The following is a 16583-nucleotide window of genomic DNA, read 5'->3' as shown; positions in this document are numbered from 1 at the left end:
CATTCCCATGTTTTATTTTAGAACTGAAGAATTATATCACTTAGTCTCCTTCACCTATTTTGCCCACCTCCCCCTCACTCTCCACTCTGGTAGTACACAGTTTGTTTCCTATGAGTCTGTTTCAATTTGTTTTTTAGATTCTACATATAAGTGAAATCATTCAGTACTTGTTTTTCTCTGAGATATTTCACTTAGCATAATACATTCTAGACCCATCCATGTTGTTGCAAGTGACAAGATTTCATTATTTCTGTGGCTGAGTAGTATTCCATTGTGTGTAGACAGGTGTATATATACATATACATGTATATATATGGCGTACACACTGTATGGAGGTTACTCAAAACATATATCTCTTTGATTTGTTGCTTTCATTTTCTTTGGATAAACACTCAGAAGTGGAATTACTCGATCTTATGGTAGTTTTCACCTTTTGGGGAATCTCCATATTGTTTTCCACAGTTGGCTATACCAATTTACATTCCTACCAAGAGTGTGCAAGGTTTTCTTTTCCCTACATCCATGGCAACACAGTATTTTTCATATTTTTGACAATTGCCAATCTGACAGGTGTGAGATAATCTTACAGTTTGAATGGCATTTTCCTGGTGAAGAGTGATGTTAAGCATCTTTTCATGTTCCTGTTGGCTGTCTGTATGTATTCTTTGGAATAATTACTATTTAAGTTTTCTACCCATTTTAATGGGTTGTTTGCTCGTTTGTTTTTTATATTAAGGTGTGTAAGATCTTCATGTATTTTCCATTTTAACCTCTTATCAAATATATGATGAGCAAATATCTTCTCCCATTCAATAAGTTGCCTTTTCATCTGTTGACATTGTCCTTCACTGTGCAAAAACTTTGATATATTCTCAGTTGCTTCTATTAGCTTTCATTTCCCTTGCCTAAGGAGACTGGTCCAAAAAAAATATTGCTAAGATCAATGTCAAACAGCATACAATATTTTCTTCTGGGAGATTTATGATTTCAGTTCTTACATTTAAGTCTTTAATCTATTTTGAGTTTATTTTTGTTTATTATATAAGAAAGTGGTCAGGCTTTCCCAACACCATTTACTGAAAAGATGGTTTTTCCCTGTTGTATATTCATGCCAACTTTGTCATGAGTCTGTTTCAGTTTGTATACGCTTATTTCTGGGTTCTTTCTTCTATTCCATTGTTATGTGTTTTTTGTGCCAGTATCATACTGCTTTGATTAATATAGCTCTGTAGTATAGTTGAAACCAGGGAGCATGATACCTCTATCTTTGTTCTTTCTCAGGATTGCTTTTACTATTTGGGGTCTTTTGAGGTTTCACAAACATTTTAGGATTTCTTGTTGTAATTTTGTGAAAAATAACGTTGGTAACTTGAGGCAATTACATTGAATCTGTAATTTGCTTTGGATAGTATTTTTATTTTATTTTTAAGATTTTATTTATTTATTCATGAGAGACACACACACAGAGAGAGAGAGAGGCAGAGACACAGGCAGAGGGAGAAGCAAGCTCCTTGCAGGGAGCCCAATGTGGGACTCGATTCCGGGTCTGATCAAGCCCTGGGCTGAAGGTGGTGCTAAGCTGAGCCACCTGGGCTGCCCATATTCCTAGGTATTTTTTTTTGATGAAGTTGTAAATGTGATTACTTTCTTAATAGCTTGTTATTAGTGTATAGAAATGCAGCCTATTTCTACATGTTAATTTTGTTATCTGTGACTTTTACTGAATTCATTTATTCTGGTAGTTTTTGGTAGAGTCTGGGGTTTTCTGTATACAGAAACATGCTCTATACACACAAATACAGGACATGCTCTATAAATAGTGACAATTTAATTCTTTTCCAATTTAAATGCCTTTTTTTTTTTCTTGCCTAATTGCTGTGGCTAGGGATTCTTGTACCATATTGAATAAAAGTGGCAAGAGTGAGCATTCTTGTCTTGTTCCTGATTTTAGAGGAAAATCTTTTAGTTTTTCACCCTTGAGTATGATGTTAGCTGTATATTTGTCATCTATGACCTTTCCTATGTTGAGGTGTAGTTCTTTTGTACTTACTTTTTTGGGCTTTTATCACAAGTGGATCTTGAGCTCTGTCAGATGCTTTTTCTTCATCTACTGAGATGATCATATGATTTTTGGCCTTCATTTTTGTTAATGTGGTATGTAATGTTAATTAATTTGCAGATGTTGAACCATCTTTGGCATAAATTCCACATAATCATGGGGTATAGTTATTTTGTATGGTTTTTTTAAGGTTTATTTAAGAGAGAGAGGAAAAAAGAAAGAGCAAGCAGGGTGAGGGGCAGAAGGAAAGGAAGATAAGGAGGCTCCCCCCTGAGCTGGGAGCCCAACACAGGTCTTGATTCCAGGATCCGGAGATCATGACCTGAGCTGAAATCAAGAACTATAAACCAACTGAGCCACCCAGGTGCCCCATGCAGTATAGTTCCTTTAATGTATTGTTGAATTTGGTTTGCTAATACTTTGTTGAGAATTTTTGTACCTATCTTCTTCAGCAGTATCGGCCTGTAATTTTTTTTTCTTTTGATGCCTTTGGTTTTGGTATCCGGGTAATGCTGACCTTGTAAAAAGTATTTGGAAACATTCCTTCCTCTTTATTTTTTGGAGAGTTTTTAAATTACTGATCCAATGTCATTACTTGTAATTGGCCTATTCACATTTTCTATTTCTTCAAAATTCAATCTTGAAAGGTTGTGTTTCTAGGAATTTATCATTTTTTCTAGGTTGTCCAGTTTGTTGGTGTATAATTATAGTTGTCTATTATGACCCTTTATATTTCTGTAATATCAGTTTAACTTCTCTTTTTTAAGATTTTATTTATTTATTCATGAGAGACACAGAAAGAGAGGCAGAGACACAGGCAGAGGGAGGAGAAGCAGGCTTCATACAAGGAGCCCGATGTAGGACTCGATCCCGGAAATCCGGGATCAGGCCCTGAGCCAAAGGCAGATGAGCTATCCAGGCGTCCCTATCAGTGTGACTTCTATTTTTAATTTTATTTGTATAGATTCTCTTTTTCTCTTGAAACCTCTGGCTAGAGGTTAATGGTTTTATCTTTTCAAAAAAACAGCTCTTAGTTCCACATTGATCTTTTCTATTTTTTTAAATATTTTATTTATTTATTCATAGAGAGAAAGAGAGAGAGAGAGAGAGAGAGAGGCAAAGACACAGGCAGAGGGAGAAGCAGGCTCCATGCAGGGAGCCTGACGTGGGACTTGATCCGGGTCTCCAGGATCTCACCCCGGGCTGCAGGCGGCGCTAAACCGCTGTGCCACCGGAGCTGCCTGATCTTTTCTATTTTTTAAGTCTCTATTTAATGTATTTCCACTAAGATTATTTCTAATTTTTGAATTTGTTTATTTTCTCTTAGGTGTAAGGTTAAATGGCTTATTTGAGATTTTACTTGAGGTAGGCCTGTAGCACTATAAACTTTTCGTTTAGAACTGCTTTTGCTATATTCTATAGATTTTGAAAAGTTGTGTTTTCATTTGCATTTATCTCAAGGTATTTATTTCCACTTTGATTTCTTTATTGACACATTGTTTAGTAGCATGCGTAGTTCTCCACATTTTATTTTTCTAGTTATCTTCTTTAATGAATTTCTAGTTTCATATATAGTGGGTGAAAAGATACTTGATATAATTTCAGTCTTTTTTAATTTATTGTAGTTAGTGGCTTAACATGTGATGTATTCTGGAGAATGTTCAGTATGCACTTAAAAAAAAGTCTGAAGATTTTAGATGAAATGTTCTCTATATATCTGTTAAGCCCATTTGGTCTAATGTGGTGTTTAAGGCCATTGTTTTTCTTATTGATTTTCAGTCTGATGATCCATTTCATTGATTCAGGTAGGGTATTCTATTTTGTATTACTGTCAGTTTTTCCCTTTATATCTGATAAAATTTGCTTTATATATTTACATGTTCATATGCTGGGTGCATAGACATTTACAAACGTTACATTGTCTTCTTGGAGTCACATTCTTTGTTTTAAAGTGTATTTTAGCTGATATGAGTACTGCTACTCCAGCTTTATTTCCATTTCCATGGAATATTTTTTCCATCCTTTCACTTTCAATCTGCATGTGTCTTTAGAGCTAAGTGAGACTCTTAAAAGCAGCATATAGATGGGTCTTGTTTTATCCATCCAGCCACCCTATGCCTTTTGATTGGATCATTTTGTCCATTTACATTTAAAATGTATTAATAGGTATATACTTATTGCTATTGTCTTCTGCATGGTTTTGTAGTTCTCTTGATTTCTTGTAGTTTGATGATTTTGTTATTTTTGGGTTCCTTTCTTTTTTGTATATGTTGTAGGTTTTTGGTCTGTTAGGTTCTTTTGCAGGTTTGGTTTTGGTTACCATGAGGTACACTTATACCAACATTATAAATATTGCAGTCTGTTTTAAGCTGATAATCACTTAATTTCCAATGTATTCTACAAGTACTACATTTGTACTCCCTTCACACACATTTTTATGTTGCTGATACCATAATTTACATCTTTTTTGGGTTTTTACATTTTTCATACTAGATTTTTAAGCGGCTAGTCTACTGCCTTTTGTTATATATTTGCCTTTACTAGTGAAATATCTTTAATTATGGCCTTTTCCACTTACAGAGGACATTTTAACTTTTTTTGGAAGTTTGGTGTAGTGGTGATGAACTCCTTTATTTTTGCTTGTCTGAGAAGCTAGGGATCCTGGGCACAATGCTGGGGCTGCCTTAGTGGGATGCTGGAGCTAGAGTTAGACCATATGTGATCTAGAGGGGTCCCTGGGCATGCCATGCTTGGGATACCCTGGCCAAAGAGTTGAAGCTGGAGTGGGCATGGGCCAAGGGTGCCCAGGGCATGCTATATACCAACACCTGCAATTCTTCATCATGAAACCTGTGGGTTTCTTTTGTGTCAGTTATCACAGTTTGTAAACATATTTATTTGCTCTGCTCAAATTGAAGAGCACCTTGAAAGTACTGATCTTAATCTTTCTCTTTTTAAACCAGTGTATTCTCAGGGCCTAATATAGTGAATAAAGGAGGAGAAATATTTTGGAATGATTTGTGAATAGTATTTATCACATTCTGTTCATTTTCCTGTCTTTGCCACATACTTTAAGCTTCTCTAGAAGAGTTCTGCTGTCTCTATTACCATCCAATAAATTGAATAGCATAGATATCTAGATAACTAAATTAACAGGGAATTGTCAAAAATCACATGTGAGTACAAGGTGAAATTTGTTTCTTTTTGTGTATCCATTGTATGATTCAAATTTTATCAAGACCCAGAGAAATAGAAACTGTATTGCTTAAGATTTTATTGTAGAAGTTTATGATATATGACCTATTATTGTGTTTATTATCTGCATATATTTTAAAACTTTATAAATGTGTAAACTCAATCTTTATAAAGTTACCTTCAGATAGTTTCTGAGTTAAGTTCTATTATCTCCATTTTGGAGAAGGGGAAACTGAGCCAAAGCAAAGTAAAATATCCTGTCTAAGCTGACATATTCAGTAAATAGAAGCAAAGATTCAGTGCAATGTGGGTTTAGAGAAGGGATTTGAGATACACTCCAGGGGTTATGCTGTATAATAGTTGGTTCATTAAGGTAGATGAGCAAGAAATAAATATAAGGAGGAAGTGAAGTTAGAATGAAAGATGACCTGGAAGTTTCTGGTTTGGTATTCTTTTGAGAAAAGAATGCAAGTTTTAAAACAGATTAAACTTAATGGGTTTAAATCTGGAAATAGACATTAAGGCAAAAAGTTATTACAGTAAAATAAATGATAGTAACAGTTAAAATTATAATTGCCATATATTATTTACTATATTCTGAGCAGTCCATATGCTTTTATTATAAGTAAAATGATGAATAGTCATTTATGAATATGGCATGATTTATTCAGAGAGATATATGGGAGATTTATATGCCAGAGACCTCACCAATTGCCATTTATAGAAAGTAGTTGAATTCTTGGGTTTCATTGAGCTCATATAGAAAGACTGTTGCATGAAAAGAAGAAGCCAAGTACAGATTTTGAGGAAGATTTACCCTAAGTATTACCTAGACAAGAGCAGCCACCAGACCATGATTTAAGAGGAGACAGTGAAACTTTTTTTTTAATTGTAAGAATTCCTGTAATATTCTATTAATTCAAGAAAACTCACCCATATCATGTTCTGTCATTGAAGTTCTGTGTCAAATATAATAGATATGCCATGTAAACTCAGGGCTGACTAGTACTCATTGGATTGGGCAGATGTCAAGACCACACAATGGTCTTGACAGACTTTATTCTCAGAGGAGTAACAGAAAAACTCAGATTCTCTGGTTTGGGGGCAATAAAGATAAGACTATGGAAATGTGAAATAGGCTATTTTTACAAAAAAAAAAAAAAGTCAGTAAAATCAAGTGTAGTTGAAGATAAGTTATTGATTAGAAAATAATGACCTGTTTTTTGGTGAGAGTATGGAACTCTGATGTAGCTCGAGGCATGGCGAGAGTGGTGGGAATTTGGAAGTGACACTGAAAGAAGTTGAGATGTTTCTCTCTCATGGTTGTTTCTGATCTGAAGCCACCAAAGTTCAATTTCAAAATTAAAAGAAAATTAGTGAAACTAAATTAGTACCAAATGGAGAAAACGTAACAGATTTTAGTAAGATTTATGAAAATCAGCAGGATCAAAAGAGTGAAAAGTTAAAAAAAAAGTTATCGAAGGGCTAAGCTCTCCTTGCATGTGGATGTGAATAATCATTTATAATAAATTTGCTGAACTTGAATACAGACTGTACTAGCAGATTTTTAAGTTAGAATAAGTCATTTTCAGTTGTACCTTAATAGACACAGTAATAATTGTAGTATAATAGTTGTTTTGCTGTTCGATATGTCACTTGGCAATAAAATTTTATAGTAGTACACCTTAAGATCATACGCAATTAAGATTTTTCTAGTATTTTTTAATCTTTCAGTTCATCCAAAGAAATATAATTCACAAGTGCAAACCACATATGTAATTTTAAAATTTCAGGTAGCCTCATTAGCAAAGCTTTTAAAAAGAAACAATTGAAATAAATTCTAATAACATATTTAATCCAATATATGCTATTATAATTTTAACAAGTAATCAATAAAAATCTATTTTACTTTAACAATTGTCTTGAGGGCAGCCCGGGTGGCTCAGTGGTTTAGCGCAGCCTTCAGCCCAGGGCGTGATCCTGGAGACTCAGGATCGAATCCCATGTCGGGTTCCCTGCATGGAGCCTGCTTCTCCCTCTGCCTGTGTCTCTGCCTCTCTCTCTCTCTCTCTCTCTCTCTCTCTTTCTCTGTGTCTCTCATGAATAAACAAATAAAATCTTAAAAAAAAAATTGTCTTACATCACTAAAAGCACATCGCAATTCATGTTTCAAATAGGGATAGACACACTTCAAAAGCTCGATAGCCACATGTGGCTAGTGGCTACCATGTTGGGTAGTGAAGATTAGACCACCATTTCATTGAGTAATAAATTCTGATTATTCATAGAGACCATAGAGAAAGTAGTGTTTTGCGGTGATAGTGGCTTATCCTTCAAGTCTTACCTCCATGTCATTTCTTTTGTGAGACTCTTTCTGAGTATCCTGGCCAAAGCATACCTTCCCTTAAATATTTACATAGCATATGTTGTATTGCTAAATAATCTATTATATAAAAATTATTTTTTCTTATATAAAATATTAAACTTCATAATGGCAAGAGTTATCTGCATATCTCCAACTCCTACCTTATTTAACAAATATTTGTTGAGTGCATATTTACTGTCATGTATTGCTTTTTGTGCTCAAGACACATCCATAGGTAATAAAATCACCGACCACCAACCAGGATTACAGTTGTAGAAAGTCAATGCCCGGTAAAAAAATGTTGAATTAAAAGAAATTTTGACTTTAATTTTTGGTGAGTCTTTAAACAATAGGTTAAACTTAACAAAGTGATACTTAACAGGTATAAGGTCTTGCAATTTGATTTAAAGCAAGAACCTTTTATAGAGTTTTACGATGGAAAAAAAAATACTGGTTCGATGGTAGTTCACATGACTGAGTGGTTTTAAATGAACTTCACTCAAAATTGGAAATAAGGAAAATAGTTTTTCTTTAATATAAGTAGGCTTATCTAGCAGTGGCACCAATTTGTACCACATCTGCAGAACTCTGCCTAATTCCAGGAACGAAACTGAGCATTGAGAATTCAGACATTTTTAGGCTTAGAAAATCCAGTGCAAAGGATTCGGGATGACAATGAGGTGTTGAATTCAGCAGCTGAGAATACACTCTAAGTGCTTCTAGAGCAAACCTGGATGACTTTTAAAGTGTCTGCTGTCTTTAAGGAAATAAGACAACTGATGGTGGAAGTTTATTGGAGAGGGGAATTCTTATTTGTAGGGGCTAATAATGCTGTGTTAAGCTCTAGGAAGTGTTAGGTGGCACTGAAATACTTTCAAGACTATTATATAAAAATGGGTAAGTATCTGTCACAGACTACAGGATGTTGAGAATATAAGGGTCCACTAATTTGTAGTATGCTATGTGTTTTACACATCTGTGTTTTTCTTTATTTTCTCTTTTCTTTCTTTCAGTTTGGGAGAAGGGTAGTCTTCTGGGCTACATACTTCTTTGCACCTGTATGTCTGTATTTCCTCACAGTGAATTGCATTATAATTTATACTATGTTTATCTCTTTTTGTTTGTTTTTTTTTGGAAATATATAGCTACCATGTTTGAGGTGCTTGTATTGAGGGATCCTCTCTTATGATTTTGCCAATAACCAGCACTATTGCCTATATAACTGGAATACTCAAAAATGTTGAATCGTAAGTTAAAGAACTGAATCCTAAAACCAGAAATTTAACAGTATGTTTTTGCTGCTCTAATTGCTTTCCTAACACCTTCTCTTTCCTCCTTCCTATCCTGAGTCCATTCAGATTTTTTTTTTTGAGAAACAAATATGATCATATCGTGAAATCCTTAAACCACATTGGTTATCTCCCATCGCTATCTTTACTCCCCAGTCTTGTGGGCTCCAACCTTTGCCCACTACTTGATTGTGCCAAGAATAATCTTCCATATCGCCTCTCCACCCTCATCCTAGCCTCAGCCTTCAGGAACATAAATCTTACATACATCTGCCTTGTGTGGACCTGTTTTTTTCTACTGTAGATCTCTAATAGATCACATTTCATTTCCCTCTTTTGGAATAATTCTCACAGTTCTACTTTTAAATTCAGTGTCTCATTATTTGATTACTATCTGTCTGCTAATTTCATTACAAGTTCCATAGGGAAGTGAGCTTTGCCTGCTTCTGTGTGCAACATTATATCATCATACCAAATGCATGTAATAAATGGTTGACACAGATTTTTCAAACATATGTATAAATTCATGAACAACCAACGTATTTTAAGTGCCATGTGTCTAGAATAAATCTCTTCTTTCTCCTCTCAGAAATATCATCCACATGACAGGAAAGACATATGAGAAAAGCCTCTTAAACTATATAATCTTGTGCTTACTTAAGCAGAAAATATTCTTTTTAATACAGGGATTATCTCCATAGACCCTGAAGAGCACTTAATACTTGTTCTACGTAAAGGTTAAATTTTATTTTTTATATGTGCTCATGTACTTAGAAATTAATATTCTCCTAAGTCATTGAAATGTTAAATTTTCTAACCTTCTAAAATACTTCATTTTTTATAGCTGCAGGCAAGATTGAGAAATAAAATAAACTCTATAAGATATTAATATCCTTAATAGGTACTGAACCTATGGGCTGGCACACCTATGGGTTCTCTCATGTTTCACTTTTACTGAGCACTATACTTGACTGTCAAAAAGTAAGTATACCAGTAGCACGAAAATACATTTACAACAGAACATAAGAAGGGATTGTTTTATATGTTAAAATAAAAATGACAAATAAAGCAGAAAAATACATAAAACAATCATTACATATTATATTTTAAGTGACAAGATTTATTGTAATTATATGAAGGAAAGAGAATTGAGAATTTTGAAATATTTTGGCTAAGTAATGATTTAAATTAAAATAGCATCTAATCATTACATAATTCTTACCCTCTTCATAGCCTCATTCACTTTAATGCCCATTCGTTTCTTACATTCTCTTGCACTTGGTTAGATATTTGCTCCCCCTCAATTCTGCTTCCAGTATGTGTGACAGATTTGTCATATTCCTACCTCCACCTATCCACTCATCATGATTCTAATACTCCCCTTTCCATTTTCTCTGACTTCTCAAGAAGTATTATTTGGACCCTTTTTCTTTCTTTTGAAGTTACTTTTATTTGGGGGGAAGGGAGAACTATGTAAAAAGTTTCAGAAGCTAATTTTATACATAAATCCAAAATGTTATTCATCCATATGTCTTAAAATTTACTGGCGTGTCCTTCTTTGAACTAGCAAATTGTCACTTGAGCTCTCAGCTTGTAGCTCAATTATCTTCTACAGAAGCACCAGGCTCATAGTGTTCTAGACAGTGCTAAGGCTTTGAGGCAAGTGGTAGACTTAATTGCTACCTATTGCATTTTATTTCGTTGAACATAGGCAGGTTGTTTCACATGCCAAGACAACCGTCAAACAGGAACATGCCCAGAGAACTCTTCTGAGGGCCAAATGATAGGTCCTGTTTGCAGACCTTCATTTTTCACCTTACTGCCTTTTCTCTCATTTAATCTGTAGGGCACATGCCTTGCAATATATTTGCTGCTACTCCTACTTGGCTTGTTACCTAATTTCATTGTTTTTCTTGGATCAGAGGAGAAATCTTGAGTTGAAGTTCATGGTTGGCCAGAGGATAACAATGAAAATTTCTCTTTGGCACACAAACAAGCACTTGGCACTCTGTTAACTCTACTTACATTATTCCCCTATTTCTGCAATTTATTCTGGGAACACGGTCTAAAATTATCATATGTGGCTAGGCTTCATCAGTTTGAGTTACTTGCCCAGGATCACACAGCTATTACGTGAAAAGGCTAGACTTTTGTCCAAGGCCATTTTGACAGCAAAGCTGTATATTTATTTTCAAGGTCCATGCCAGAATACCACACCAGAAAAGGCCTTACTTAAGTAAGTGCTTGGATTTTTTTTGGCAGATTGATGTAGAGGATGGAGTAAGTCTACCCTAGTCATTGCTTTTAGTTACTCTGAATTAGAGTGATGTCCTTCTTGGCTTTATGTTTTTTTATTTTCAAGTGCATTCTTAATGCCAAAGTAAAACCTTAAAGATATTTTAAATATAAATATTTCAAGTGTCTTTCAAAAAAAAAATAGGCAGAGAGTAATGATTCCCTTGGGCCTTTTAGATGTTCAAGAAAAAAATTGGCTCATGTCATAGAAGGTAATTAAAGATAAATCTTTAGATATTTTGAATCCTAAAATTGAAGAATACTTTTTTTATAACTTAATTCAAGTGCCCATGAAATCTGATATGTTCCCAATTCAGCTAGCATTCAGTCACTTATAGCCTGAGTGGAGCAGAGTATTTCTTATGAGTGTGTACTTATTAAAAAATACAAAGAGTAAATTCAGATGGGTTCAACTCTAGCAATACCCAGTGTATCTGGTGTCCTCTGCTTTCCATGCAAACATGTGCTTTATTATTAATTAATTTTGACAAATCTTTTTTTTGGGGGGCGGGAGGAGGGACTCAGCTGAAAATCTTACAACCTATAATCTCTCTCCAGGTATAACGTGTAAAGACCAAGTTCAGTAATTCATACTGAACGTGAGACTCCGTTTTCTATAGAAACTGAGCTTTTAATCTTCGTATATGGCCTGATGTACTGGATTTTATTTAACACTGGAGTTTCTTAGACAAGGATGGGCATTTCTTCAAAGAACCTGACCAAATGCTGAAATCCATTTCCTTCTGAAATTGCAGTTGTTAGATTCGACCTGAAACATTTATGAATGTCATTTTGCCTTTCCAGCAATTAAGGAGTTCAAAAAAAAAAAAAAACCCTTTGTGTTGCCTAGCTTTGAAATTATTATATTTATGCTGAACTGGCCCATCAATTTGCTCTAACAAATACTTTGGCCGCGAAGAGGGAGACATCAGTTCAAACAGGTGTGGGAAAGGCTTTCTTGATGTATAAAAGTATCCTATTTTAAAGGCATTTTAGCACATGAATTCCCATGCAGGTGGGTGGCCCATTCACTTCCCCTCAAAGCTGAGGAAATCTCTAAGATCATAGGCCTGATATCACTGGGATGAGGGGCAGTCGGTGGTGATTTACTGAAACTTTCCCTTTCCTGTCTCCTGATTTTAGTGCTGATCCTCCTGATTGTCACCATGAGAAGACGGAAAAAAGAGCCTCTCATTTTTGATGAGGAGAGAGACATCAGAGAAAATATCGTGAGATACGACGACGAAGGTGGGGGAGAGGAAGACACAGAAGCTTTTGACATGGCCGCGCTCAGAAATCTCAACGTCATCAGAGATACCAAGACCCGGAGGGATGTGACTCCAGAAATTCAGTTCTTGAGTCGACCAACTTTTAAAAGCATCCCAGATAATGTCATTTTTCGGGAATTTATTTGGGAACGACTGAAAGAAGCAGATGTCGATCCCTGTGCTCCCCCCTATGATTCCTTGCAGACGTACGCATTTGAAGGAAATGGCTCAGTGGCTGAATCACTCAGCTCCTTAGATTCCATCAGCTCAAACTCTGATCAGAATTATGACTACCTAAGTGACTGGGGGCCTCGCTTTAAACGACTTGCAGATATGTATGGAACCGGCCAGGAGAGTTTGTACTCATAGCCCTGGAACCCTCATTTGAAAATGTACTGAAGAAAAAGTCAAAGCAAAAAAAAATAAATAAATAACAAAAAAATAAAAAATAAACCCACTCCATACAGAAAACAAGAACTCGACTTACTAGAGAAAACGGTTGTAAATACTTCTCCATTTTTAACTGTTTCGGTTTCTGCCTTGGTGAAGCATATCTTCATTAGACTTATCCAAGGGACTGCACTGACCACAGACTCTGAGCATTTGAAGGCTTTTTGATAAAACGAAATGCTCAGTGGTTTGTGAATAGATAGCAACTCTCAGATACCTGCAAAGCACCTAACCTCTATGAGTAAGTAGTGCCCTGTGTTGTCCGTGAACCAAGCGTGCCCTGTACATACCTTCACGGTACCTGCCAGTGAGAAGAATAGAACACGATGTGCCGTTGAAAAGTCCTGGAACTTCCTGCATATCAAAACTTGGGACAAATTTAATTTCCAGTGATGCTTTTAGCTTGTTAGATTATAGAATCCAGCAGAATTTTATTGCTGTTGGTTAGCAAATATATTTCATTTAGCAATATATAAATTCTTAGAAAATCCTCCCCAATCCTCCAATACAAGCCAATAAAATTTGGTTTAAGGCAACATAAACCATTGTTTAGCCAATAAATTGTGAAGTGTTCCAAATAAGAAAAAGGTAAATCATTCTTAAAGTTTGCAGTCGTTTTGAGATGCTTGCATAGGTATGAAAAAAGTTGCTGTCTATTCATTGATTTGTATTATCTCTTCTGATTTATACAGGAGACTATCTTTTCTTTTTTTATTTGACACATGGTGTTATATTTATTTTGGAGTTCCAGTCTCCACTAAATTCAGGTCCATCTGACTGCCTCATAGCATTAAGCTCGTCAGAACATGCTGATTTTTCTCCAGTCTGAGCCACATGAAGGAAATGAAGCATGGAAATGGAGAAAAAAATAGTAGAGCAGTTGAGCCCTGTTGTAGTTCATATATCAGAGAGGAACACAGCTACAAGGACATAGAAGTTGTTCATCTGAGCCATTAGAATGTACCAAACAAACAGTGGAATAAAATCTTTGTAACTTAGAAAGATTTCAGAGAGAATTGAGATTTTTTGTTTTGATGCAAGATTTATTTATGCTCCAAAGACTTTTGAGAATTTGTTTTCCCCAGCCTCGTTTGCTGTAAACATACTGAGTAAAAGGCTGGGTTGTTTTTTTTGTTTTGTTTTGTTTTGTTTTGTTTACTATATCTTAAACAATGGAATGTTATAAATTTCAAAAAAAATCTTTAAATTTTAATGCAAATTTGTTCCTCAAGAATTAACCAGGTAAGGCAGGATTTCTGTACTGGTTTAGATGTGCCAAATGAGAAAAGCAGTGTCCAGTGATCACGTGTTTAAGTTTGAGATGGGATTCTCAGAATAAGAAACTTACGACTAAAATAATATTTCCACCAATCATTTTTTCTTAGAATAGTACCAGTTTAATGTGCATATATTTCAATAAGAATGATTTTTTTCTTTCAATTCTCCTTTGAGAAATAATTTATTGGGTTCCTGATAAATCTATAAGTAGTAGACTACTGTTAAAGGAGATTACATTTTAAAAGTGCTTCTTTCTGAAAGACAAACACTGGAATCAGAATATCAATATTTTGATTACATAAGGAGAAACTAGGATTTTGTAAACCTGTAGCTCCTCTTTAGAAATAAAGTACATGAAAGTGGCCCTTAGCTTAATCAAAATAAATAATTCAATAAATGATTATCTACAATCCTTTCATTTGAATAAAGTTCTGTAAACATTGTTTCAGGACTAGATAGATCTGCTTCTTGCTGGATTAATATGCATATATATGAAAAACTCGTAACAGTAAAAGGTTCTGTTCGTGACTGTAAGTCAATGTAAGTTTTTCAAATAAAAAAAAAAATACACCATACACTTACCCAATTCAATAAAAGCAGAGTGCGGTTCAGGAATTATATAGGTGTTAAATCAGCAAGGTGCTGAGAAAACAGTTTTGTAATAATCCCCTTGTTGTCTGCAGGAAGATAAAATAGTTCAGTACATTTGGATTATGATGTCAAAACTGCTGATTGTTGCACATATCACTAAATGGAGGTTTGAATGTATTTCAGAAAAGAAACATCACATCATTCACCTTGCTTTTTCTTGTTTTTAAGTATATATTTTTTCTTGTTTTTTTTTTTTTTTTTCATATTTGCCGGTCACAGATTGGGAAAGGAAAAGCTCAAATTTAAATAAAGATTTGAAATTCTTGCATATATCCACCTGCTCTTTTATGTGTGAACAATTACATCAATGCACCATTAAAACTGATTCATGGTATTTTTAAAAATGTTTAAGATGGCTGAAGGAATGTTCCCAATTTAGATGAAATTTATAGGAAATACTTTAGCTAAGCTTACCTGTGATGGGAGTAGATTGGTTATTTTAGTTTTTTTCTTCTGAAATTGAAAGCTAGATATGATTATCTCCATAGTACTTGAGAGAGACACTGAAATAGTTGATTGATAAAATCAATGCTAAACTTAGTTAGGAGATTCTCCAAAAACATTTATATAAACACCTGTTAGCTAGTTATTAAAATTCAGTGGTATACCAGAACCAGCTAGAAACAACTGCCAAGAACTAGTGACCTACATCTCTTCTCAACCCCTCTTCTAGAGATAGCATTTTGGTGGGTTGAAGTTAGCCCTGTGGTAATATCTAGATAACCATGGATATCAGCAAACACTACCTGTTCTTCCTGGAGAGCCGTTGTTAAATGTTTACCAACATTTCACTTCTAAAAATTGCTTTATAAAGGAAAGCTCATGATTATAAAGATGGTATGAATAGAATATCAAATAATGACATGAAAGGAATTTATGCTCTATCACACTACTAAATATAGATCCCAGTGATACTCCCTGGTATGAAGTCCTTGGAGCTACCAGTAGAAAGTAAAGGATCTACTTCATTATGGGAAGTGATGGCTTAATAATTTCAAGGGCAGACAGTAGTCTCAGAAACCAATAAATTTAAATATTTTCCATTTGTCTATATGGGGGCACCATTAGAAATCCAAGGTGCACAAAGTAATGCATATTTTTAACACTTTAATTTCTTAAAAATGTTTGCATTTTACTTGTTACTGTCCTTGTCAAGGAAATGTGCCCAAGCCCCAATTCTGAATTATCACTGCATAATTTTGAGTCAGCATAAAAAATATGAAAATGAAATCGTATCAAGAAAGTGAGCTTTTGCTGATCAAGCCTAAATTATCATTCTGGTTCCACAGGTCAGTTTCTATGTTAAAGCAATAGTGTATTGCAGACCAAAACTAAGAGGACGACAAGAAAAGACTACCTCTGTGAAGGCAATGAGTAGCTCTTCCTATAAGCAATTAGATGAAGCTGGTAAATCTTTTCTTTTGACCAGAAGCTCTCACCTCAGACTGAGAGCTGTTGTGGTCAGGTAACTGCAGGTCACCGACAGGAAGTAATCCTGTTTAGGTAATGATAGCTGCCTTTTCACTCTGCCCTCTGAGAATGTTTTAAATTATTTTAACTTCATGCACAATTACATTTAATACACTAGATGATGAACAGGCACCGGCAATCATTCTCATGTAAGAAGTGTAGTTATATAAGGTGTGAGTGATATTTGTGTTATGGCCCACATGCCCAAAGAACTTACAAATAGACTTGCTACTTATATCCAAAAATAAAATCTGAGAGAGCTT

General features: G+C 34.8%; 1 protein-coding gene across 5 annotated transcripts in view; it reads left to right on the top strand.

Moving 5' to 3' along the window:
- Positions 1-15122, top strand: part of CDH7 (cadherin 7) — a 120576-nt gene extending 105454 nt beyond the window's left edge. For all 5 annotated transcript variants that reach the window (XM_072820850.1, XM_072820860.1, XM_072820870.1 and 2 more), the window contains one exon: positions 12347-15122. In XM_072820850.1, coding sequence (XP_072676951.1) covers positions 12347-12840 — 494 coding nt within the window. In that variant the 3' untranslated portion in view covers positions 12841-15122. The remainder of the gene's footprint in view (positions 1-12346) is intronic.
- The last annotated feature ends 1461 nt before the right edge of the window (positions 15123-16583 follow it).

This window comes from Canis lupus, chromosome 1 (assembly GCF_048164855.1).
Source record: "Canis lupus baileyi chromosome 1, mCanLup2.hap1, whole genome shotgun sequence".
Lineage (NCBI taxonomy): Eukaryota > Metazoa > Chordata > Mammalia > Carnivora > Canidae > Canis > Canis lupus.
This window is presented reverse-complemented; position numbering and strand designations above follow the sequence as displayed.